Here is a 26830-nt window from a genome sequence, read left to right as displayed (position 1 = left end):
TTTGGGTACTATCATTTCCCTTTTTTATTGAGTGCAATTGTAGTTGTCAACCTGCCTGTACTGTATATTCAGTATTAGCTGGGATCAGCTTGTACATGTCTATGATAAGAGCAAAGAGCCAACAACATGACAAAACAACTGGTTTTCTGGGTTTGTTTCCCATGCTTTGCAAAGCATATGTTCCTTTGTTTTCACTGTCTTTGTGGTTTGTTTTTGATGCAGTAGATGGCTTTTTGTTTTTTGCATTGACGGCCTGGGGAATATGGCACACAAGAAGCCTGTTGGGGGTAGTGCAATGGGGACCTCATTAACCTGTTTGTATTGTACATATAATAAAAACCTTTCATTGGTACAAAAGAGAGCATACAGACGCATACAGATACATACAGTATTCTTTCGAGTTTAAGACACCCTCAAATTTAAGGCACAACCCAAATTTCCCACCCTCAATTTGAGGGAAAAATAAAACATCAAATAAATATGCATTTACAAAGATACAACCTCAGTTACGCATATGGAAGCAGTTTGCGGCCGTCTGCTATCACACAGAGCATTACAATTGTGTGTTGCTTCTCATTTCCAGTTGTGATTACACCTGTTTTTCTCCCAGTTTGTTAACTGTGGTATTGCTTGTTGCATTTCTGATCTGTCCAAGCTGGTGCTGTTTGTTAGAAATGCTGAAATTGTAAAAACTTCAGGGAGCAATGTGAACAACGATGTAAGCTTTCCTCTAAGGAAGAGAAAACACAAGTTGAAACTGTGGTTTAATTAGCAAATATAAACCAAGGATATTTCTGTTTTCAAACTTATACCTCTCAGTACTGCATACGTCAGTTAAAACTTGCCTTTTTACATACATCTGTCATTTTGTAAAAAAAAAATATTTGTGAGTGCAGTGATCATATGGAAGTCCATTTGTAAGTCATTCTGATCTTGCTCCCAGCTTGCTGTGACCTCTGTCAGTGTAGATCCGTTTCCTCTTCCTGATCCTACCACGGTCTGATTCCTTGGCATTGGTTACTGTCTCAAGGGCTTGGCACTGAGGCGTCACCTTGAATTTGGGACACTTCTTAATGCACAGGCTGCAGTTCTGGGAAACACAAGAGCCGTGGTCTGTCTGTGAGTGACTGACTATCGCTGGATTTATAAGTGATTGTTTCTTTTGGTAGACACCTTTCTGCTTAGTAAATTTCCTTGAAAGTTTGACAGTGCTGGAAACACTGCCCTTTTTGGCTACAGATTAGGAATCATCAGTGCCAAGCCTCCCACAGTGCTCAAGCCAGGGAATCCTGGATGTCAGCTGAAGGTGAGAGGGCAATACAGTCCTTTTACTAAGTCAGTGTTATACTCCTAGACTGCTTCTTAGCAAAGTGATGCCAGCTGCACTGGGTTTGTCGCAAGGTATTACTACCAGTTAACGACTGATTTTACTTGTAACCTAATTGGTAAAAATGATTGCTCTATTTTACCACTTGATTTACTTTCTCTGAAATACTAGTAATTGGGTTTTATGAGTTCTTAAAGGGATCATTTATACCATGTACTATTTGGCTAGTATTTCATTTTTTTTAACCTGTTTAATAGATTTTTATGTGTGTTCTGTATGATCATCTGTTTCTGCTTGGATCGTATCTTGCTTGGCTTTCTTTCTGTCCCAGGGAAGCACAACATATTGGTGTTGCAGTGTGCATAGTAGCCCATTGAAAAAGCATTGTGCACTGAAACCTGTGCTACATGGATATGTTTCCCTGCCTTCTTTTCCCACGATAACCCTTGAGGTTTCTTTTCCAAATACATTTTGCAGGAATACATAGATAATAATCTCACCAGAAACAATAGGGAATCATGCACAGCACAAATAGTATGATATTCTTAATAGTATGATCATATACTGTAGATCAGTAATACGGTAAATGTCTGAGTTATTAGATACACATTCTGAAAAGTGAAATGATTTAGTAGCAGTTGGGAATGATGGTTACGAATACACCCTAACTATAAAGGTAAACATGTCTTTTCAAAACCTCATTTATTACGTTCCAAATTAGAGCTGCTGTACTGTAATAAGATCTAAATGCGCCAGTTAGAAAAAGAAAAAAAGCATATTTTATGAACTTTTGGTCACACCATTGTCCTGTCAGTTGACCTCAAGACCAGGAACAGAGTCCATGTGTCTGGCCCAAGTGCTTTGCTTGGAGGCCAGTTGTCCCCTTGTGTTATGTAAAAATGAAATGACATCTGTCTTCTAATGTGCAATTCTGAAAAGAGGCATTCATCTATACATACAGAACCTTGTGTACAACCAACTCAGATTTACAATCTATCCACACATTGACCTCAAAAAAGACAGCATTGGCTGGAAGACGTCAGAGAATGACATAATCATAGAATCAGAATGGTCTGGTGCATTGTGGGAATTGTACATGAAGTGTGACTTCTATAGGAGTCAGAGATTCATGTGATTTCTTCATTACTTACAGTGTATTACAGTACATACATGCAAGGTTACATCAGGTTTTATGATACTTTCCAGTTCAAGCTCAACTCAACAGAAGCTGTTCTTTGAAAGTCAATTACTCTGTGACTTTCCTTTAATTGTATGGATCAGGTTCTCTTGCCAGATAAGGATTTAAGAGAACTTTCTGGCTGTGATAAAGCACTGTTTGAGAAGCTGGTGTAACTGAATAAAAACAGTATTTTTGTGCTTTATTGGCATCGAGTGTGTTGCCTGTGAATTTGATAGAAACACTAAATGCGCCTTTGTGTTTGTAAAAGGCATCTCAAGTTGTGCAACTGTGACCGGTTGATCAATCCGAGAAAGTCAGTCAATTCACTAGTTTTATTCCACATACTTTGACATTTTTTGCATCACTCTGTTGACCCTTATTGGCCGAGCTACTATAAACTTTTTTTTTTGCTTGTTTTGTTTTTACTATGGCAGATAATTAATACAGGCATCCTGATACTTTGAAACCTACTCTACTGTAGACTGTTTCTGCAGTATAGTGTTTAGTGATGGTAGCGGTATAATGAAACATTAATGTCAGAATACGATGTGCATCACGGTACCTGTGATGGGCTACTTGTATGAAGCATAATAAGATCAAATGGACCATTTAACGATGGACCATTTTGTTAAAGGACACAAATGAATTGGTATATGGAGAGTATGTATTCATACGAACTCGAACATATTTCCTCTGCATTCCAGAACCATTCGGTAAACTACAATGAGCTATTTTGTGCTTTTAGGGGTCAATACATCACCTTTGCAATTAAAATAGTTCCTTAGCCTGCTTGGATGAGCTTTACTGAAAACCAATTTACGTAAACTCACTCGTGGGTATTTCTTATGATCTTTTCAACCACCTGTTCTGGACATGCTGTACAGTATTATAGCTCAGGGCATGGAAAGAATAACAAGTACTACCTTTTGCTATATTGACATAACATAGACGTATGAAGTCTTTCTTTGCAGCCACAGGACGAGAAGTCGATTTTTAAGATCAATAGCAGATGTTGTTATTATTGGAACACGTAATTTGCATCAGTAGATAACCACAGTTCTTATCAAGTTTTATTTGTTTAAAGTGTGTTTGCATGTAAAGCTATTGGAGTGACTAGCTGCTGTTATTTGTTCAGTCCAGCTTTGCTTTTTTTTGTTTTTGTTGATAATCAAAAGAAGTTCCCTGTGACTATTATGCCTCTTTTCCACTGTACAACCGAGTCACACCGAGTCCGTACCGAGCCCTCACGGTGTGGTTAAGGGGAGCCTGGGCTGTTTTTCCACTGCAGAGCCGAGCCGCGCTACTGACGTCACACACAACGAAAGACAGCTGTTATTAATTATTGTTATTAATTAACTCAGTTTGTCAAAAAATGCGCAAACAAATGGTGTTCAAAAATGAATCAACCAAAGGTACAGCTGTATCTTGTATCGCTATATTTTGTAAATATATTTAGGAATTTTCTTTATAATCCACAAATTTTACTGATTTTTATATCGACTTAATAAAGTTCAATTAGTTCTGTTGACGGGGGAAAAAAGAAGCTGTGTGGGCACAGTGAGAGCCGTAGTACAGCTGTATTTTGTTTTGCTGTATTTTTGTAAATAAGTTTTAGAATTTTTTTTATTTTCCGCATTTTCTTTTTCTTTATGTTAATATAATAAAGGTCAAGGATGAGAAATTTAGTAGAATTGGTTGTTTGAGTTAAGCGTACCGTATCCTCGGTTTATATCCATTTACTTCAAAGCGCCAGAAATTTGGGCGTAAACTTTCTCATTTCTGACTCATAACTCCAGATCATCATGGTTTAGTTCTTGCTCGGCTCGACAAATAGCCAGTGGAGAACCACCCGTACCCGTACCGTACAGTACCGAGCCCTCACGGGTCGGATGTGCCAGTGGAGAAGGGGTATCAGTCAAGTAACATTGCAGGTGTTACCCAGTAAAACGTTTCAGTGCCACATTGTTTTAACTTCTAGCCATATGAATGATAGAGATAATGATGGCTGAGTTAAGTGGTTCTTTTGATACATTTTAAATAGTGGTCGTTGTTTGGTGTTTGGTTAGCTATGTTCTCCAATGGGTCTTTTGACTGTCTGATTGTTTTGGTGTTCCTCATACAAAGCCCTGTTTTTTCAGATAGCTTTTACCTGTAGCACCTTTTCTGTTGACTCTTATTTTTGTTCTTGTCGGTAATTAACAGTAACATAATTAACAAAAAAAAAGGTCCTTAAGAATACGGCGAGTCTCATTTTAGAGGTTGCACATATCAGGTAGAAGATTTAGGTTACAGTTTACAATTTCAAGTTACAGGGTTGTCTACTATCCTAAAGTAACAAGTATCTGAAACCCATTGAAAGAGTTACATTGCAGGAGAAGTGAAATGAAACACTGACTGACCCCCAGATGGACTTAAAATCAAACCCTTTACCTCTGATGCAGCCTGTTGTCCCCTTTATGTGCCTAAATATTTGAAAAGCACCTCTTTTTTATAGAAGGTTTGGTTACATTCTGAGCAGTGACAGGGATTACATGGCAGGGGAGCAGAAAGCTAGAATGGCTTTATTTATAATGTGTAATGGAATACAGTCTGCTAGTGGCATGGATAAGGCCCAGCCGGCATCCACAAAAACTTTGTTTTGTGTAATTGTATCAACAACAAAGTGCAGCCGATGTAATTCTATAGGTCCATTCATGCATGCATGTAAGAAACTTATTAGCGAACAGAAATTTGGATATTAATCTGATTTTGAAAATAATTCTAGGCCACAAACTGAACAGAAGCTAAAGTTTTAAACGAAGAACTGTTGAACAAGCATGCACGTTTCAAACTTTGAGCTTTCACAAAACCAACTGCTGAATCAAATTACTGGAGATAATGTATATCCAGTTACATTTAGGGTATATATTTGCAATGTTTTAGAGGAATGTGTTTCTTTTTCATTAGACTTTCATTATACTTTATTGCGGTCAGCTGAAGGGACACGCTTCAGAGGACAGCGTGTGTTCATCTTCAACGCTCCCGAGTCAGCGTAGGGGTGGTCGTGGTGAGCTGAGCCTAAAAAAAAAATTGGGAGAAAATAATAAAAAAATAATTGGCAATGGCTAAATTAAAAAAAAAAAAATACATAAAAGAATATTTTAAGGAAGCTACACACTACTGTAAAAATGCTTTCCCACTCTCAAAATTCATATCCTGGGGGCCTGTTTCTCCACAAGTTTGCAAGCACATTTTCCATGAGTTGCCTGAGCAAACAGGCATTTACCACAGAACTTGCAGAATCACATTGCAAAACTATTGCCAGCTTCAGTAAAAAGCTACTTACTTGTCAAGCAAGCAAGTAGAAGTGGCAACGATGGGAATAGCACTGAGAAGGATATAAATTCTGGGATCGATATAACCCATTTATTGCTTAAGTCTGGAAGAATAGGGAAGCTGTGTAAACGATCTTGAACGGCCAACTTCCTCTGTCCCTCTGTGGTACTTGCAGAGCTTTACAAATGTTCTGCTATCTTTGCTTGGCTGTTGGGTAAAACTATGGACATTGAAGGAAAGAGGTCGCTGATTAGCTTAATTTAACAGACACACACAGAAAATACAGTCTCTACTCAGGGGATGGAAATAAGGCTCCAATTGCACAGCAGTTTAATCCAGTCCTGGTTATTGTTAAGAATTTAATAACACATCTGATTTTTTTTGCCTATACACTGTGGTTAATCAAGCTGTATTAAAACCTGGAATGGGTGAACCTGCTAAGCAATTTGGGAGTCTTATTTCCATCCCTGCTACTATACATGAAACTATTACACATATTTACTACATACATGTATAATACCATTTTTATTGTGTTTTTTGCCTTCAGTGAACATTATGTTATTTGTTGTTGTGCACAGATTACATCCAGTGTAATCAAATGTACCTCCTCAGGCAGCATCTGGCATCGTGACTAACTCAGCATAGCGTTGGGCAGCTCTTTTATTGCCTCCCGTCTTCTTTTTCCCTCCTTCAGGAATGGTCTGTTCTCCCGATTAAAGAAGCTTCTCGTCTGGGTGATTGGACTGTACATAGCCATTCCATTCATAATAAAACTCTGCCCTGCCATTCAAGCCAAACTGGTATTTCTAAACTTTGGTAAGTAGATATATAAACCTCTTGTTTAACGACACAACTATACAAACACGTATGTATTTCTTCATATGACTAATAGCAGCAGAGACCTACAGTACTGTATGTTCATACTTGTTCTAGCATGTGTGAATCATCAGGTTAAGACCCTAATGCTAATTATAATATGGCAAACATAGTCATTATATTAATTTCAGTGGGGGATCATCCAGTGAGCATTCCTCAACTCCTAGACTGTCAAAAATGAAGCAGCTGCCACAATCTTAGTTACATTCTGAGCAACACTGGATGACCAGGAGAACAAAATCTTACTACAAAGAGATGCTGCTCTGCATACTGTTATAATTGTATAATTTAATAGTGAGGAAATAGTTCTTCTGGGCTTAATGCCGTACTGTACATTTAGGGATGCAGTGAAATGCAATTAAGATGTATAGAAGTTGTAAACTTTCAGATTTATTAATTCTGTTTCTTCCAGTTGCAGTTCCAGTTTAGTGTTCTGTTTATTTTAGTTTGGGAACAGTCTGTCACATTGAGTATGTATTTTAGTTGCAGATATTTCATAATGTGTCTACACACTGCTACTGTATGTCCTTTGGGCTGGTGTTCCTCTGTCTACTGGATTCAGTTTATCTACTGGTATCTGATTTGATGTATTGTTTTTGGGTAACTCTGAAGAACTTCATTGACATTGGGAAACTGATCCGCTATTCCTTCCCTCACTGCAGTCACATTTTAAATGCCTGTGCATTTCTAATCTTGCACACAAAGACAAATGGCTGTAGTCAGCAACATCCCAGCTATCTGCACACATTTCTAATTAGGTGCCATTTGTCACAGATGTTAGAGAAAACAATCTGCATTAGTGCTTTTTGTATAAGGTCACAATGCAAGTGTGACAACCTTACAAGATAACTTTTTTTAAATAAATATTATGAATGGAGTTCAAATACATGCAGAGAAGAATGTGTTTCTGCTGTACTCGTTATACTGCTTCCTTCCAATCTGGCGATTTATAGCTGGTGATCTAAAATAATTTACCCTGCAGAGTTATGTTGCCTATGAGACAAAGCAACATAAAAAGAAGATTTTGGAGCTTTGTTATGTGCTTATAAAGTACATGTACTGTAATATATATTGTGTCCTGTGAAGGACTTGACAATACTGCAGTCTGCTTTGCTGAACAAAACCTACTCATAAATATTCAATGTTTTCCCTGTTTATCCCTGGTTTACTGGTTTATGAGATGAATGCTGGTTCATTGAAATGTAAGCTGTACTGTTTTCTAGCAAAGGCTGCGAATGTGCATTTACCAGCCTTGTTTGGGGTATAACACTTCTTTATCATGTTTAAAATATCTCACTTTTGTTTGTTCTTTGCACTGTATGTCTGTTTTTACCAGTGTTTTCTAAGATAAACCAGAGAGAGATCTCTATTTAACAAATATTCCCTATTTGTTCTGTGTGAGAAGTGGCAAATGGCGTTAATCGAGTTTGTCATTTTCCTGGAAGGCTGGATGTATTATATAATATGGCTAGAGCACGACCGTGAACTGTAATTGTCATTTCGTGAGTCATTGTAGCTGCTTATACTTGATTTGTCCTAGACTGAAAGTCAGAAAGCCAGCCCTGTAATACATCTTCTGATTCTCACTGAAGAAATGTAGCTCATTAAGAATATTGCTGTCTGGCACCACTGTGATGCTCCAGGTAGAGAAAACAGTACCTGCCACTGCACGCACGCACGCACGCACGCACACACGCACACACACACACACACACACACACAACACACACACACACACACACACACAGCAAGAAGCACTAAATCAGTTATTTGGCTGCAGATTGCTTGACTTATTGCTGCTTCATTGTATAAGAATGCTATATGCTTCTTAGCTCAGTCCAGCACCTATAGCTGTTTTGAATGAACTTCCTGTTCAAACTCCCTTGTGTATAAATGTGTACATTGTTTAGTGGCAAGTCATCTTCAAGGACAACTGGCTATTCTTATAACAAGTATTGCATGCAGCTTTCAACCACAGCTTTCTTTCTAGGAGTAAGTACAGTTGCTGTCTTACTGATCATTATTCTTTTTTTAAAACTTTTTATTGTCAATTTTTGCTTTTAACATTTCAAAACAGATTGTACAAAAACATTGATACTGGAATACTGTGAAAAAAAAAACTGAGACAAAAGGGAAATTAACATCACTGTAATTGAAAAGAACAAATTCTAACTGAGTGACTCAAGTTATTCAAACTGTTTGGACCGCAGAGCAACATTCCATCACCATATTGTTTTGCAAATCCTAGTCATTCAGGTTCTGCTGTCATGTCTTCTACGGGCTTATAGTTAGGAGATATGTAGCTCAGTGCTTGAATAGTATAACATACATACAGCAGGATATCTATAATTAACCAGTATTATGTGCATTTACATTCTCAAACTAGTTTCCATCGCTCACAAATTGTATGAAGGAGTCCTAGATATTCTAAAAGTCATCTGGTTGTCCCCCTTCACTCTTTTAACTTTTCTTTTGCAGGACACGAGGACAGCTGCTTTAGCCATAGGCCCACTCTTGGTCTGTTATTATTTTTCCAATAAAGAGCAATCATAGGTCTTGCAAGCATAAGTCTATCATTTTCCTGTCCTTGGTATCCAGATCAGAGTCCTCAGGGTAAACACTGACTGTACAGTTTAGGAATAAGAGGCAACCTATTAGAAATTATTTGAGATAAACATTCAATAACCTCACACTAGAATTCCTGAATTTCAGGTCAAACCTATAGGCAATGAAATAAAGTCTCCCTTTCCCACCCAGATTTAACACAGTTATCAGGAATATCCCAGTTAAATCGATGGAGTTTGGATGGTGTAATATACGTTTGCATCATCCAGTTGTACTGCTGCAATTTATAATGAGTAGTAATTGTTTGAAAGTGCTTTGGAGCAAATCTGACTCCACTCAGTTGTGGAAATGTCTTCAGCCAGGTCCTCACTCCAAGCGATTTGTCTGGTCTCAGAAGCCTCCTTTGATTTAGCAACTATTATACAGTTGACAATGCCGGCTGGAGAAGGGAATGACCTTGCATTGAGTAAATTATTAAACTATGCGATTATAAGTATTTAAAAAAAACGTTTGTGCAGAATTCCAAATTTATGTATTAGATTTTCAAAGGAGATAAGAATATGACTGTTATACAAATTAGCAATGTTCCTAATTCTCCTGCTGGCTCATTGTTTAAATCCTGAATCTGATTTTCCCGGTGCAAAATTATCATTACTCCAAATTGGAGAGAAACGTGTCAGTTGAGACACTTCACCCAGATATTTCTTTGCTTCATGCCAAACAGTAAGCAGCCCATTTGTCTAGTGATTTACTTACTTTGGAAACTACAGATCATTATTACTTCTTTTTGAATATCATTACAAATTGGAGCCACTTTCCCTTTTAAATTGATTTGCTTACAAAATACTACTACCAGTCGGTTCTTAACTAAGGAAAGTACCAAATAGAAAATCCTTTAATTATTTTGTTCATTTTAATTGGTAGAGCAAGACTTTTTAATACCATGATATTGCAGCTTTGAACCTGTTATTACAGTAGGTCCCTAGAGCAATGTTTTCAGTTCACCAAAGAACAAGTACTGTATTGAGATTCTCTTGGTGTTTTTTCAGGGTATGGATGACGTAAGCTGCCCTATTGTTGCTTGAGAAATTGTCACAATGAAACTGATGTGGTTTAACATGCGTTTGCAGATCATGGAGAAAATGAATCTTCAGCACAACACATTACTGTCACTAACTCCCCTCATGCTTCTTAATCTGTTGTGTTTTTACCCATTTATTGCTGTAAAAATTTTAATGGTATCATACAGTTTGATCTTGACTGTGGACGTGGGTAGCCTGAAAACATTTCTGCCATGGAGCGTCATATCAGTGTGTGTGTTAGGGGCTTTGTTATCCCCAGCAGGGATGATTATACAGCATGTATAAGCTATTGAAGTCTAGACACTGGGGACTGACGAAGTAGTCCTTGATTGGAACTAATCTGGGTTTGTGAAATGCACAGCTAATGTTTTCACAGTTCATAGATGCTTAGAAAATTGTAACTTTTTCATAGGCACTGTAAAGCTAGACTTCCATATAAACTGTAGCTCTGCTTGTCTTTTAAAATGTACCTGTAGTGTTCTGAACCTCTGGTAAATGATACATTCCCTACTTTAAGTATTTACACAGATGCAGTAAACTGTGGAAGGGGTTTTGTGTTTTATACTCACACCTCCAGTAACCGAATCTCAGGAGCTTCAACCCTTGAACTGCTGCTAAACAAATTCCTTCACTGTGGTGTCAAAGATCTGTCAATAACCATCTCTACAGGCCGCTTTGTAGAGCTGTCTGAACTGAGCTTTTAGTCCTAATTAGCTCCTGTGTTTTGAAGCTAGAATCAAATGACGAGTTATATAATCCAAGGCCCTCAAGCGCCCTCAAGTTTGGTTGTTGCACATTTTGTAAGATGAGTGTAATTCTGTCCTCTTCAGAAAATGATTAGAAACTGGAGTAGTAAACAATTTCAAAATGTTATCCATTGTGTGTTATTTATGCTTTGTGTATTATTTGTAATAGATTTTCTCTTTTCAATTTATGTTTGGTTGATATATTCATAGCATGCAGCATTTCTAAAGTAACTGTTAGGGTAAATGTTGAACCTTTTCTGGCTGTGCTCATGCTAGAAGGTGTTCTCCTGGCAGTCTCCCAGCTTCCTGAAGAAATTCCCAAATGAATAATGCCATCTGCCCTGGCTGTTGCTGCAGAACCGTGTTATAATTTCCCACCAAATGAATTTTTATTTTTAAAAACAAAATAAATAAATCTTCAAAGATCAAACAAACCACACATGGAGGGGAAAAAACCCCATCTACATCCAGTTTTATTATAAAATGTACAGTAGGCTCTACTTTAATTTATTAGGTGTCAAAAGTTTACAGTAGATCGTAAAATACGTGCTGTATTATGTCATTGTGACCTTTCGGGTGTCCATCAAATTGCCTGACTTTTGTTTTATGTAGGCAAATTTGTGGATTATACTTTATACTGTAACATGCAGACCTTCCTTATGGGAGGAGATAGAGATGGGCCATCATGACCTTGTGTGTGAAGTTGTACATAATGATGTATATGAAGTTCATGGGGGCGATGATGTTTTGTTTAAACCCTTTGCGGGGAATAGGTACGTTTTATATTACTTACATACTTTTGTCTTGTTTCAGTACGTATGCCATACTTCATTGACTTGAAGAAGCCACAGGACCAAGGCTTGAACCACACCTGTAACTTCTACCTTCAACCAGAGGAAGGGCTCAATATTGGTGTCTGGTAAGAAGATTCGCAAATTGTAGTAGGGGGTTGGGGTGACCGTCAGCATCCTCTAAGGCTGAAGCAAGGCTGGCAACGTCTCGCATGTGCTGGTTCTATGCTGGGAAGAGCGGTTACTGCCAGGACGAAGATAATTTTTTTTTTTAGATTATCCTCAGAAAAGGTTTAAATGACTAGGGAAGTTAGCCAGGTAGATATATCACATGGGATTAGTGCTTCAAACTGTTAACCATTTATTTTGCATATCACCAGTGGGACACTTGGGACTGGGAAGCTTCATTTTGTTCCCAAAAACTCACATTTCTTTCTGTACTGTACAGTTTTACCTGCTGTAAAGAGGCTGTTTATCCAATCATGGTGTTTCTCACGCTGCTGATGTCATTGCGCTTCCCTGCAGGCACACTGTCCCCGAGGCTCTGCAGAGGGAGGCTCAGGGAAAGGAACAGTCTTGGTTTGAAAGTACCTTAGACTCCTCCCACCACATTATCTTGTATTTACATGGCAATGCTGGAACCAGGTATGTCGTTCCCAGTGAATTACTGCATTGTATTCTTCTTTGTTGCTGATGCTGGTATCGGATACCTCCAAATGGGTAATATTTGGGTGTTGAGTCTAATTGGGAATATGATACATAAATGATGCAGCTTTTGCGATGCTCCAACTTTATTGTGCATCTGTGGAACCACCCTGTATAATTAATCTAAAAAATTATCAATAATCTCCAATTTGAACAATATCAGGTTTATGACAACAGTGAAACCATTGTTTACTTTTATATGAACCTTGTTAATTGCAAATTTCACAAATCCTACAATTAAAAAAATCTTAACCATACGGTATATGCAAACAGGTCAGTGTATATGTTAAGATCTGAAGCTGAAATACCATCCCTTGGCTTGGGGTTAAATTACATTTTTAGATAGCCAAAATCTTGTCATGTTTGGCTTGGGTTGTCTTGCTGATGATCCCATCGAGGTGCAGAAGATTCACTATACCCGAAGCCAATCTGAAGAAGATCTGATCATCCCTTCATGTTAAAGTGAGACTGAATTATTATCCAGGGAAATAAATACAAATTCTAGCTATCAAATGTATTTTTGACAAACTCATGTTTTTAATAATCTGTTTTAGTTAAACCATAATAGTACTCACTGGAACCGGATCCCTGATATTTGTTTGAAAGGAACCAGTTCACACATCTCTACTAAATATACATCCTTTCCTTCTGCAGGGGTGGGGACCATAGAGTGCAGCTATATAAGGTAGGTATCAATTTACAGACTATAGCATGCTGGCTGTTGAACTTACAAACCCGGGGGAAAACTTTGGGGCACTTTAAAACACAGGGCCTTCTTTATTAGTGGAAAGGAATGTTTTTATTGGTGTGCAGTCCTTCAGACTGTGGTTCAGAATCTACTGGGTGCTTCTCACTTTCTTTAATCATAGCACTGGCTATTGCGCCAGCAACTAAATAATCACCAAACAACCACATTTTCATATTCGCCGGAAACCACATTTACTAGCACATTTACCATTTGCAGCAGGTGCAGCACACGCAGTCTCAAATTGTACTTCTTGGTGTATTTATACATCTGCTACATTGTTTCATTTACCTGTCTATTCCTGCAGCTTGTTTGCTAGTGAAACTAATAGTATTTTTTGTCTTGTTTTGTAGGTCCTTAGTTCCTTAGGCTACCATGTAGTCACATTTGATTACAGAGGTGAGTAGCAATGCTTTTTTTTTCATTTATTGAATAATATTAAATAGTATAGTAAAATGCGATGATATTATTATTGTAGTTATTACTGTGTTCATAATTGTATAAGTTGATGAGTAGTTTTGAGGCTATTGAAGCCTATCTTTTTTAAAAAATACATTGATTTCATTTATTTGAAACAAACCCATACATAACTAATAAGAACAACAATGGTGATAATAATAATAACAGGTGAGGGAAAGAGAAATGTATCAAAAACATCTCAGATAGTAAGACTACAGGTCATAGGTTTCCCAAGGTTTATTGTAGAATAATACTGATTTGGAATAATAAACACTTGAAAGAATAATATGATAGGGTTAGAATGGGAAACAAAGGAAAATGTATACTACTATGTTGATATTAAAACTACTTCTAATACTATCACTAAGTATTGCTACCTCTACTAATAATGCATTATTGAATTCTGTATTGTAGGGTGGGGGGATTCTGACGGAAGCCCCTCCGAAGGCGGTATGACTGCTGATGCAATCTTTATGTATGACTGGGTGAAAAAGAGGAGCAGAAGCCATCCACTTTATATCTGGGGTCACTCATTGGGAACAGGGTGAGTGTAATATTTGCCTGTCCACCGATTTGTGTTATTGAAAGCATCACGCTGTGCAACAGCACGGTAACATTTAGTAGGTTCCGTATTGTGTTCTCCACAGCTGCGTTGTGTTCTCCACAGCTGCGTTGTGTTCTCCACAGTTGCGTTGTATTCTCCACAGTTGTGTTGTCTTCTCCACAGTTGTGTTGTGTTCTCCACAGCTGTATTGTGTTCTCCACAGCTGCGTTGTGTTCTCCACAGTTGCGTTGTATTCTCCACAGTTGTGTTGTCTTCTCCACAGTTGTGTTGTGTTCTCCACAGCTGTATTGTGTTCTCCACAGTTGTGTTGTGTTCTCCACAGTTGTATTATGTCTTTTTTTCTGGTGCAGTGGCATTGAATACAAAGTTTTAATTGACTTTTTTAATTTTATTTGCTTACAGTGTTGTTTTGTACATGACAGAGGAAATCTTTATATGTTTCGTGGGGCTAACCTTTATAAAAGTTTCCTATAGTAAAAGCATGGCAAAGTGTTATAAAGCACTGTAAAGAATTTAAAGTTATGGTAAAGCTTATTAATAAACATGGAAAACAAGGGTAAACTTAGGTAAAACCATGGGGGAAGCATTAAAAAACTGCCAAGATACCGCGGCAAACATTTATAAGGGACCTCTTATATTAAGATTTCTATCTCTTGGCACCCTTTGTACAAGACCGTTTGTGGTAAATGCACGAGACTACACTCTTAAAACAACTGGGGGTAACCCTGTGAGACATATATAAAACAAGTTGATATCTTTGCCATACTGTATGAAAGACTACCTTTCAGAAATTAAGAATCGCTTTCAATGCTGTAAGACATGTTATTAAAAAAGATTTCTGGAGTCCTGCTGGGTGTGTCTTGACCACTGCCTGGCTTCTCTGTTCAGATCCCTAGATCAGCCTCTTGGACTGCTATCATCTTCATAGGTATCTTAATAAACATTCATTCATATTTAGATAATGATAAGATGCTAATATTTCTGTGAACGGCAATGCTGAAATGGCTGAAATATGAAAATTCAGTTCAGTAGAGCGGAGTGACAGAACTCCTTACTTTTATGCTCCAGTGAGTTATTAGCTCTAGATGAACATATATTTACATTATTTATTATATATGCATTTTTGTCTTCTGGCTCTTGAATGTAAATCTCAAATGGAACATCACTAACGAGATTTATTATTTCCTCTTTCAGCGTAGCCTCAAACTTAGCAAGACATCTGTCTGAAAGAGGTAAGCATGTGCTCATTATGTAAGCACATCTTTCACAGCTAAATATAACTCCTTTCTGTTTTCCCTGCATTGGAGCTGCCTGTTCTGTTTTAGTTGCTGCCGAGAGAGACCGCACTGATTAGGCTGCATCTGCTGCAGAGTTTGCTTTTCAAACACAGACAGGACTGCTGGGCTTTCTGAAAAAGAAACGACAGTTCTCCAGCACATAGAGACATGGGCAGGCATCATTACAAATGTGATGATACAGAACGGATAATGCACTCTCAATAATAATAATAATAATAATAATAATAATAATAATAATAATAATGGTCTTGATTCTGTGGTTTCTCATTCCTTGGTCACTGGCTATTATTGTACAAATATGTGAAACTGCCAATCCCAGGAGGGGTAGTTTGTATAACATTCATTTGCATATATGTTACGTTTTTACATATATTTAGAGAGCTGCTTTTCTGGAATATGTAAGTCACTAATAAACACTTGTTTTTACCACCCATTCTCACTCACCAGCTCTGAGAGGCAGCAGCACTTGCTGTTGCCAGTACATTATGAAACACCTGTCTGATGTGTCTTTTGATGTGTAACTATTACAGTGTTGCCATATGGAGTCACTTGTAGTTCACATTGTGGTGTTCTGAACTGGGAGTTTGTTTGGTTTTGATTTGAGGCATGTTAAAAGGCTGTTTATTTAATTGCATTTTAAGGTGCCACTGTCCAGCAGCAGACACCTGCATTTGGTGTCTGTTATAGTAGAACCAGTTTGTGCCATTCATTTAAATTAAACATGGGTTTGTTGCTGTACAAACAATGTGGATGTTTACAGCTTGTGTTTTCAATTACAGTACATTTACTAGACTGATTTATAAAGAAATTATATCAATACACACAAAATCAATGCAACACCTAGTATTGTGTTTTGAGTTCCAAAGCAAGGCAGGCATTTTGTTGTATCCACACTTCTGTGTTCTAATGCAGATTTTTTCAGACTCCTGTTAAAACCGATTCTGCTTATTGTAACCGATTGTTGTTTAGTGGTATTAAAGAGGGTTTACTGTAATTTAAATTTCAAATATCATTGCAATCTGCTGCTTTTGTTACAGGGAGTCCTCCTGATGCCTTAATCCTAGAGTCTCCATTTACCAACATACGTGAAGAAGCTAAAAGCCATCCTTTTTCAGTGGCAAGTAGATTTATTCTTGAAATAATTTTTGTCATTGTAACTTTATAAAATAAAAGATAAAAGTGCAGGCTGTGCCGTTTCAAAAGCTATCCGGATATCTTCAGATTTGACCTGTGTGTAGAAATATTTTTAGCCGTACAAACTTCTTCAATTTGTAGGTTATAAATAGGCTTGCTACTATTCGATTTTTTTTTTCCAAATCGGCGATTAATATCAACGTTTATTTTAGAAAGAATTTACAGTTTTTTTCGATCTCTTTTATTTTTTCATTCAAGCAGAGAATGGGTAAAATCAACCGTTATGCTTTAAAAAAAACCACAGACTTTTTATACCATTGAGAAATGTCTTATTTAGCTAAACCCCTTTATCATATTCAATATGCAACAAAACCATGGTTACCAACATTCTAATTGAAATAACGTTTGGTCACAGCAGAGCTATACCTTGTATAGATGTAGATCCTACACAAATTAAAAAATTGTCTCAAATAAACCATAGAAGACGCAGCATATAAAAGTGTATTACACAGACTTTTATAGCATACATTTCCGAGTAAAAATAATATGCACATAGCAAAACATTACACAGTTGAACAGAACTAACTTGCACTTATTATTCGGAGTCTGAGCTCCCCCTCTCCTGCTTCAGGCTCAGCACAGCTGGACTCAGAGTTAGTGGAAGGTAAGGCAGACGGGCCTGCTTCTTCCTGCTGCGGAGACTTCAGACATTGGTCAGGGTATTGTGCACACTGTTCATTAATAAGTCTTTTCCTCTTGCGCCCCATTTTCAAATCAAACCAGTAACTGTCACCGAATACCTATAGCAAAAGCCTACCTACACCTTAACCTGCTAATTTCAAAGTAGGCGCTTTGAATGACAGGCGCTGTAGCTGGCAAATGAAAGTGCACGGTTGGTGCAGGTCATGATGATTTGACAGTAATTTGAGCAAATGAGAGCATTGTAGCGCTGATTCAGTCAACGAGATCGGTCAGGACAGGGTGAAACTACAGTACTAACGGACCATTGAGATGATTGACAGCGACCCCCAGCCATTCAGGGCGGAAAGGAGACGGGACAGAGAGTAAGTGTAAAAACTGCACAAACTAGAGATTATTTCTAAATGATTATTTTTGGTAAGAAAATAAAAAATAGCGAGTGGTTTTACCAACGCTTATCCTATATCAATTTATTTCAGTCGAATTCATATTTTTGGGGAATTCGACGTTTATCAAGCTTTACGAATTTAATATCGAAAAGTAGCAAGACTAGTTATAAATTATACTAAATTAAGCAGATGTCTGAGTCTTTGTTGTATGTAAAGTGTAGCATTGCCCCTTTGGGGACTGCATAATGATTTATTTAGATCAATGTTATTATGTTAGCTGTCATTTAATGTGAGCCATTTATTTTTAATGAAGGAAAGGGCATAACAAACTTTCCAAAGAAATAGAAATTGTTCAACAATGCAGTAAGCACAGGATTCACAACATAATTAATATTTATACCACAAAAACCTTGCCGCCTTTTTCATTTTTGTGACCAGAGGTTTTAAAAACAACATTGTTTTTACTATATAATGAACACTGACCTTTGATGTTTGTCCTCCTTTGTAGATTTACAGAAACCTACCTGGATTCGACTGGTTCTTTTTAGACCCAATAACTGCAAGCGGTATAAGATTTGCAAACGATGAGAAGTATGCTAACTTTACAATTGCTTGATTTCTTTTTCCACTTTTTGACTGAGTTTTTCTTTTCTCCTGTCAACAGCAAAATTTTGTTTTGCATGCGTGTTAGACTGTCCTAGATTGCCAGTGTATTGCAGCAGTAGCATTCAAACAATTAGAGTAGCTGTTGCAATTACCATAGTTATCCATGTAAGTCCTTTATGGAGAATTACAGAAGTCACCAGATGGATTCTAACTGGTTGACTAGTCCAGTCAATCTTGCAGAATAAATGACCAAACCTAGGCAAAATTGCAACAAAAATATGGTTTGCCGTAAATAACCCCTAAACCCATCCTGAATAACATATACAAAATTTAGATGGGCGGGGCGGGGCGGGGCGGGGGGTGCAGTGGGGGGTAATTTTCATAAATCCAAGATGACCGCTCACTGCTGTCATGGTTGACATTGTAGTTAGTATATGATAAATAAATAAAAAAAATTATTTAAAACTAATAAAAAATATTAAAACTAGCAAAAATATTTTGAGAACACAAACAAAATATTGTTTGTGTCCTCAAAATATTTGAATTGTGTTTTGTACTTCTCTTCTGCCGTAGAAAACTGAAGTTATATTGTGTTTGTTCTGTAAACTAATAGTTCAAGAATACTACTTATGACATGCTGTCACTGTCAAGGTTAAGTGTCCATCTGCACATGAGCAAGTTGCTCTGGGCTTGCTCTTCCAAGTAATGCTGCATTCTTTAGTTTCTCCATGAAAATTGTTATTTTAAATGTGTTTTGTTTAACAGCTTAGTTTTGTTTGTGTTCTTAAAATGTTGTTTGTGTACTCAAAATATTTTTTGTGTTGTCAACATATATTATTTTTAATCCTCAAAATATTGTTAGAATATGGACCACGGTGTGATTTGCAAAGTACCACTGGAAAATGGGCAACAGATTGTGATACTTCGTGAGAAGGGGAGCAGTGGTATTAACAAAAGCAAGTGAATTACATGGACACAGCATCCCCACATGAGCTGGATAAAGTGTGCATCAAACATGCCGACAGGAGTCCTGAAACAAGAATGTTGTTAGTCGTGACCTGAAGTAAAAAAAAAAAATGAAGAAGCACCGGGAACCGTTCGCAGCCTTTGTTCACAAGAATCTATTTTCAGATTCTGTTTTGCGGTCAGCCTGTCTAGTGTTCAGGAAGAAGAAGGGCAGTGTCGTTTTCCCTGTAAGAACTGTAGATTATTTTAGTCAAAAATTAAACATGCTTGCAAAGAGCTTGGGGACGGCTGGGCATAGAAGGGTTACAGCAGGTTTGAATTTGCCCAAGATTTGCATGCAGCAGATGCTGTTTACTACCAGGTCTGCAGCATCAACTTCCGATCTCTGAACCAGCCTCCATTAGCATATCCGTCCACTTATGAAGGCAAACAACCATGCCTAGGTAGACCTATTGATACTTCAAAGGAAGAAGGTTGCTCAATTTTTGAAGGAAAATGATGAAGAACAGATGACCGTCAGTGATCTTGTGCAGAAAATGGGAGATTTCTGCAACTAAGATACCAGCATATACAGTATTAAGCACATGAAGAAAAAGCTGGTAGAACACTTTGGTAACAGCATATGCCGGAAGACCTCCAGAACACAAACTTCTTGCTGGCGAAGTTTCTGCAGATGCAGTCTATACAGAAAATCTGCTTGAAAGAGTCCATGACAAACTGTAAAGATGTGACAAAGGCCTGGAAGACAAGAGATAACAAAGATAACATGTCTCTCCTTGGGTTCCTTCAGGACGGAAATCCTCCTCTGATGTAGTGAAAGCTTAATCGAAGAATTGCCAACGTTACAGCTGCCGTCACTGTGAATGCTTATAAAGCGAAGGAGTTAGAAAACAACATTCTTAGAACCATGGAGGGGAAGAATGCTGTGGATTTCACATTCAAGAAAAATAATATAGTAGTCAAGGAGGTCCACAAGGTTTCTGCCACAGTTGATGGTGAGTCCATACAATACAAGTACAGCAGCCCCGTCATTGTTTTTGATGTTTACGTTTTCTACAAAAGGTACCACACATCGCTGGCGATCAAAAGGTGTTGCTCAAGTGACCTTTGTTGGAGGGATGCCCATTAAGATGAAGAAAGAACACTTCTTGGCCAACAGTACAAAAAAACAGAAGTTCATCCTCATGCTCAGCGAGAAGCTGAATGGATTTAAACAATCCATACGGAAGGTGATGCTGACCTACTCATTACCCGGACAGCAGTAGATTGTGCCACTGCTGTCACAGTAGAAGATACTCTTAGTGCTACTAGTGTTCTGTGATACCTCATTTAGGGAGTATTGATATGATACATTGCACAGTATCATGGAGGCTGCCATCTTAGGGCAAACAACTTTTTGGTGGCTGTAAGACCGGCCAACCAAATCCTCCTCTGATGTATTGAAAGCTTAATCGAAGAGTCATCATTTAATAACATAACACAAGGTATGCCCAGGCCTACACAAAGTTCTTGCAACCCGATTCCTGAAGGAGACTACATCTGGACACTCCAAGAACATATGTAAAAAAGTGACAGGCTTCAAGAGGACAGAGTGTGCACAATGGGTCAGGGACCAGTTTCATTCTGTGACGTCTTGTGAGGGGTTAAGTACATTCGATGCAATCATTTATCATATATTAGGAGTTTTGGAAGCCAAATATACATTCTTCTAAACAGTGTTCCAGGAAATGTCAAAAGATGGTAAAACATTTCTTTTAAATACTCACAGTAATGTGTTGCATTAGGGAATGCACACAAAAGCTGCATTCTTTAATTTTAAACACTGAGTTCGTTTTACAATTTAGTAGTGTTAGATATTTTGAAAATTGCCTCTTACAAATAATTTAATAAAATTAATTCAGCAGGATAATAAAAAAAAAAAATTTCTAGCAAACTGCATTACTAAAAACACTGCTAACATACACAATTCAATAGTGAAACATTAAACATTAAGCATTGTATTTACATGGTACATTTCGAAAAAAAAAAAAAAAAAACGGACCACTAGTGTAGATGCCTTCCTCTTACGTGCTGTTAGAACATAATTCTGTTTCAGGCCAAATGTCTCCATCAAAACAACACCCCAGTGCACATTAAATAAGAACATTATACAGTTTACTAGCGAGAGGAGGCAATTCGGACCATCATGCTTGTTTGGTTCTTAAAAATCTTGCAAAGAAAGTGAATTAGACAAAGGACTACCACTATACTTACTATGATAAACTGCAAGTACTTTTTATTGCTTTCATGCTGAACCTGTCTCTAGCCGTCTGCATGGGCAGACTTGTGCTTATGTGGAGCCTCTGCAGGTGAGGCATCACATTGATTACTGTTGGGGAAACTGATATGCTGGCAGTGAAGTCTTTATTCATTCTGGTCTTTCCGCCACTCATGCATGCAATTCAAAACACAGGATTCTTACAGCTATCACATTACACTGACATAAAGTACAGATTAACACAAAATCCAGAGAATATAAGAACACCGCTAACATTTGACATGCGGTAGAATTTTAATGACGTCGGCAAATTATATTTTTGCAGCTTCTAGCAAATGCACTGTAATGATGAAATAAACACCCTTTTGATCAGCTTCTAGTGCATTCCTGTTTTGTGTGTTATCTTTGCTGTGACTTTTTTTATAAGTAATATGCACTGGAATTCACTTAAACTAAAGGAATGGAAGAAACTACAGTCAAAGTGAACTTCGGCAAAGAGATCGGAGTAGCAATCTGAAAGCTGTTTCAATAAATTGGTGGCATTTCCTCTGTTTGTTTTTCACTTATTTAGAATTCGTTTGATATTTTGACTGTCTGCCTTCATCTGGCTGAAATCCAAAATAGTTCCACATCAAGCTTCTCTCCGGCATTCGCCATGAGTACTGCAGTAATTGAATTTTCCCGAAGCGTGCAGGGTAGTTGGTCACTTCCGCTAAGCAGAAATGAACCAGCTTATTTCATATTGTTTTTAAAGCACATAATAGAGTTTTGTTTTAAAAGCTGAAAAAAAAAAAAAGCACGGTAATGGAAAACCGTGATACTTCAATATTTTTATTTTACCCCGATACTAGGTATCGTAGGATTTTGGTATAATGATATACCTCTGAACACTAAGTGGTACTGTGTTTTCATGCGGACCCCAACTCATTTGGCTTATTCTTCAGGTCAGAAAGGAGAAAGAACACAAAAACATTCCGAATGTGGAACATTAACTGGCTGCAGAATGCATTGGGTGCATAGATGGGCCACTTATTGCCATTTATGCTTGCAATTTCTGGATGCAAACCACATCACGCTTGTTTGGCATTGGGAAGTGAGTGGCTCTCCGTAAGTACTGACCCTTATTTCATGAAACAGGCTAAAGTGTTCTCCAGTGAAGCATCTGAGGAGGATATAGCCTGTGCTGGCGAGAAGGCTCGCACTTGTTTGTATGGAGGCCATCCTGGTGAGGGCTTGGATGCATTGCATTACAGACGTTTCTGTGAAAAGGTGTCCACAAGCAACACTAGGATACAGGTGCACAGTCTTCACCCCCTCAGCAGCGGCTGCCTGCCATCACAATGCTTGTGTCACCAAGTTCAGCAATAGATACACAAAGGTGCACCTGCAAAAAGATGGACTAGAATGCACAGCTGCATGTGGAGAGTGCAGGGGTGTCACCTGTACAAACTCATCCTTTCTTTCTATGGACGACATGAGTGAGGAACTTTGAAAAACGGTGTAAAGGAAGGGACAGTGTTTTGAATTACGATTGAATGGATTCATTACTACTTAATGCTATATATGCCAAAAAAAAAAAACAGATGGAATTAAGCCTGTGGTGTTAAGCATGGTCAGAAACATACAAATCAGACACTAAAATCGGATTCCTACAACTATTCTAGTATTGGAGATGGACATTGGCAGGGTAATCGGCAGCCATCTTGAAAATGGAAGTCATCTTGGATATTTCCTTGGTCTTTCTAAAAGTAATCCGTATGAATTTTTGCCCCACCTACATTTTTCTACATTTTTGATATGTTGTTCGGGAGGGTTTGGGGGGTTAGTTACAACAAACCCCATTTCTGTTGCAATTTTGTCAAACCACAGATTGACTGGACTAGAAATAACTACTGTGATTTGCATGTTTTCAAAAGAGAGAGATTAACACTGGCCCTCTGGTGGGCAACCATAACACTTACAAACTGGGAAATCAACATCCTGGTTTTCTATCACTTTCAGCTTGGTTCTGAGAGCTTTATTCTATTTTAACATATCGGCAGCAAAGGTATTTAGAGACAGTGCATTGACATAATTGATTCCGTTTGTCTTCTAGTGTGAAACGTATCTCGTGTCCTTTGCTGATTCTCCATGCAGAAGACGATACCGTCGTTCCATTTCATCTTGGAAAAAAGGTATGTTTTTATATATTTCAAGCGCTTAATAAAAGGCTAATTCATGGTTTTGCTTTGCCCTGTATTGTAAAAAAAAAGGCTAAACTTGAAAGTTTTAAATGATGCTCTAAATATGTATGGTGAGTACACTAAATGTGTTTGCTATGGGAGAACGTGCACATCTCAAGCTGAACTGAGCACAGTAAAGTTATTATATGAAAGGGTTACTGCACAGAAATGTAATGCTGGTAAATTAAAGACTTGTCTTGCATTAGTAGTAGCATTGTAATGTATATTTTTACCAAACGGACTGCAGTGAGTGCCAATTCCTTGAAAATCACAAAGAGGATATTGTGCACTTCTGGGAATTTCATTCTGCGAGTTTTCTCACAATCTTTTGTTCTGCGTTCCCACAGCTTTATACAATTGCAGCTAGCTCTCCCAGCCTACGTGAACACAAAGTTCAGTTCATTCCATTCCAGAAGGCCCTCGGATACAGACACAAGTTCATCTACAGGAGTCCAGAGCTGCCACATATATTGAGGTAACTACACTTCTGAAGAAGGGGGATTGGACTGTAAATGCAGACTGGTGTATTGTCCTGTAGTAGCTTATTGTTCTGAAATGGAAACAGCACTCCCTATTGCATGGCAGTCTGTGATCCATTCCAGGTTTTGAACTCAAATAGCCACAGGGTGTAGGTAACTCAGGTTTGATTGACTAAACTTATAATAAAATATGGGAGAGGTGAAACTGCTACATACTGTCGTAGGTGTCTTCCACGATAGTTTAATTCTGTCTGCCGAGATGATAACCCTTGTGCTTTTCATTACAAAGTCAATTTCAGGTCAAGAGAAAATCCACATTGTTAAAGTAAAAAACAATCAATACCTAGAATACCATAAATAGCAGTACCACAAAACAGTTATGTTCTCAATGACCTGCGTGATAATGCCCTAACTATAGATACCAAGGTTAGATGCACTGTAAGTTGAGCAGTGTTACAAGGTCACCTATTTTGAATCTTGGATGTTCTACATCAAAGCATCAATCTGGCAGTTTTTTGCTGCAAGATGTATATGTGAGAGTGAGCATGTGTAAGTGGTTGTGTATTTTTGTCTGTCATGAGTGGGTGGAGGCTGGGTTGTTAACTTACTAACCTTCAGATAAGACATTTAAACAAGGAAGCTGTTAAAGGGCATAGAGCTAACAGAATGATACAGTATTGCAAAAATAAACATTGCCATGTTAATAACAGGATTAACTTCAAATCTACCAGTAAATCTTGTCTGATGTATAGTAACCTCAGTTTGTAGTCTCATAGTGTTCAGTATTAAAAATTGAAATATTATGCTAAATATGTGATAGATGTTTTTTTTTCTTCGCAATTCATGAAGAAAAATGTACTGAGTGCTCCTTTTACATGACTAACAGGAAAAGCAGTGATTCAAGAATCATAATCTAATCTGAATTTCTGACAACTCCTACATGCTTCTGCTCTTTAGACTAAATGTTTTCTGTGTCTGTGCAGGGATACAGCATTAACATATCTGCAAGAAGTGCTTTTAGTAATTGCTACAAAGAAATACCATTAATAACTGACTGCTCTGAAGTGAGTGGTTCCTGAGAACTCACATTACTTATTAAGTAATTTTGGAACTCCAGTTGCAGCGATAAAATGTTTAATAAAAATAAAAAAAAGTGCACTGTGTTAATATTTGTATTTATTGGTTTTTATTTTTTTATTTTCTCCAGGGACTTCCTTAGCACATCTGAGTCACGTGCATAGTGTGGAGTCTGGATTATTATCAGCATGAGAAGACACTGTTGATTTCTATCATTCCTTTAAAACAGAGAACTAAAAAATAGAAAGAGAGAGAGCGAGACAGATAGTTTGGGTCTGTTTTTGTTTTGTTTTTGATTTTTAGTATAGGAGGACAGCATGTACTTTTAAGGTAAAAAAATAAATACAAAAATGAAAAAGAAGATCAAATGCACTAACAAGCTTTATTCTGCAAACTAAGGTCATGGATCTCACGAAACAGATGAAGAAGAAAGAAGGGTCTTGGTGGGATTATTTGCACATCATATCTAAATAATGTGAAAATACTGTAGTTTCTTTGAAATTAATGTGCATGATCCGCTGTGAATGAAAAATCCAGTATCCTAAAAACAATGAGCTCACATTTCTAGATGTATTATTTGTTTATAACAGGTCTTTAATTCAAAGTGTTTTGCATTTTTATTTTATGCAATGTTATGGCTAGCCATTGATTTATTAATACCTCATTATTTTTCTACAAACATCTAACATTCTCAGATTGTGAAATTTAACTCAATACAAGGTAGCTTCTGTGGATAAGTTGGAAATCTGTAGTCCTCTCTTTCCGAAAAGGAATAAAAAGGAATAAAAAGAAAAGCCCTACCTGCTGTTTGAAGGGTTATACCTGCAAAACTTTATCTCCTTACTCAAAATTTTATTTTTTAATTAATCCAGCTCAAAGCGTCCACACTGAAGTACCATTTCATGTTTATTCAGGCTTAATGCGTACACACACTATTAAAATAGTTCCTAACAGCGCAATGAACAGTGGAAATAATACTATAGCAGCCCACCATGCACTGTATTTTATTTTAAAGTAATGTGTTTTGCTCCATATTAATAGAGGTCCATACTGCTAAAAAGAAATAGAACAAGTATTTTGGAAAAAGTAAATGCAAGCGCGTACACACACACACACACACACACACACACACACACACACACACACACACACACACACACACACACACACACACACACACACACACAGGGCTTGGAAGTTTTCGGGTTTTATTTTTAATCAGGTGACATCCCTTTAAACAAATTGAGCTGATTCTTTAAAAAAAAAAAAAAGTTAATTACAAAACAATCTTTGTTTTTACCGTCATATCTTGCCTGAGCCTAATTCTGATCTCACCAAACAAATCAC

The 26830-nt window shown here is 37.5% G+C and overlaps 1 protein-coding gene across 2 annotated transcripts in view; it reads left to right on the top strand.

Moving 5' to 3' along the window:
• LOC121316876 (lysophosphatidylserine lipase ABHD12-like) overlaps positions 1 to 26404 on the top strand; it is a 37978-nt gene extending 11574 nt beyond the window's left edge. Inside the window, exons 1-13 of one of the 2 annotated variants that reach the window (XM_041252159.1) lie at positions 1207 to 1306; positions 6517 to 6638; positions 11905 to 12010; positions 12408 to 12527; positions 13242 to 13272; positions 13686 to 13731; positions 14206 to 14335; positions 15551 to 15588; positions 16692 to 16771; positions 18385 to 18467; positions 23801 to 23879; positions 24275 to 24402; positions 25614 to 26404. In XM_041252159.1, the coding sequence (XP_041108093.1) occupies positions 11910 to 12010; positions 12408 to 12527; positions 13242 to 13272; positions 13686 to 13731; positions 14206 to 14335; positions 15551 to 15588; positions 16692 to 16771; positions 18385 to 18467; positions 23801 to 23879; positions 24275 to 24402; positions 25614 to 25647 (870 nt within the window). In that variant the 5' untranslated portion in view covers positions 1207 to 1306; positions 6517 to 6638; positions 11905 to 11909 and the 3' untranslated portion in view covers positions 25648 to 26404. Of the gene's footprint in view, positions 1 to 1206; positions 1307 to 6516; positions 6639 to 11904; positions 12011 to 12407; positions 12528 to 13241; positions 13273 to 13685; positions 13732 to 14205; positions 14336 to 15550; positions 15589 to 16691; positions 16772 to 18384; positions 18468 to 23800; positions 23880 to 24274; positions 24403 to 25613 lie in introns of those variants that run through there. The other variant, XM_041252158.1, reaches the window with a different exon arrangement.
• Positions 26405 to 26830: the final 426 nt, after the last annotated feature.

Source organism: Polyodon spathula, chromosome 6, assembly GCF_017654505.1.
Source record: "Polyodon spathula isolate WHYD16114869_AA chromosome 6, ASM1765450v1, whole genome shotgun sequence".
Taxonomy (NCBI): domain Eukaryota; kingdom Metazoa; phylum Chordata; class Actinopteri; order Acipenseriformes; family Polyodontidae; genus Polyodon; species Polyodon spathula.
The sequence above is the reverse complement of the archived record's forward strand: the minus strand, read 5'-3'. Positions and strand labels throughout refer to the sequence as shown.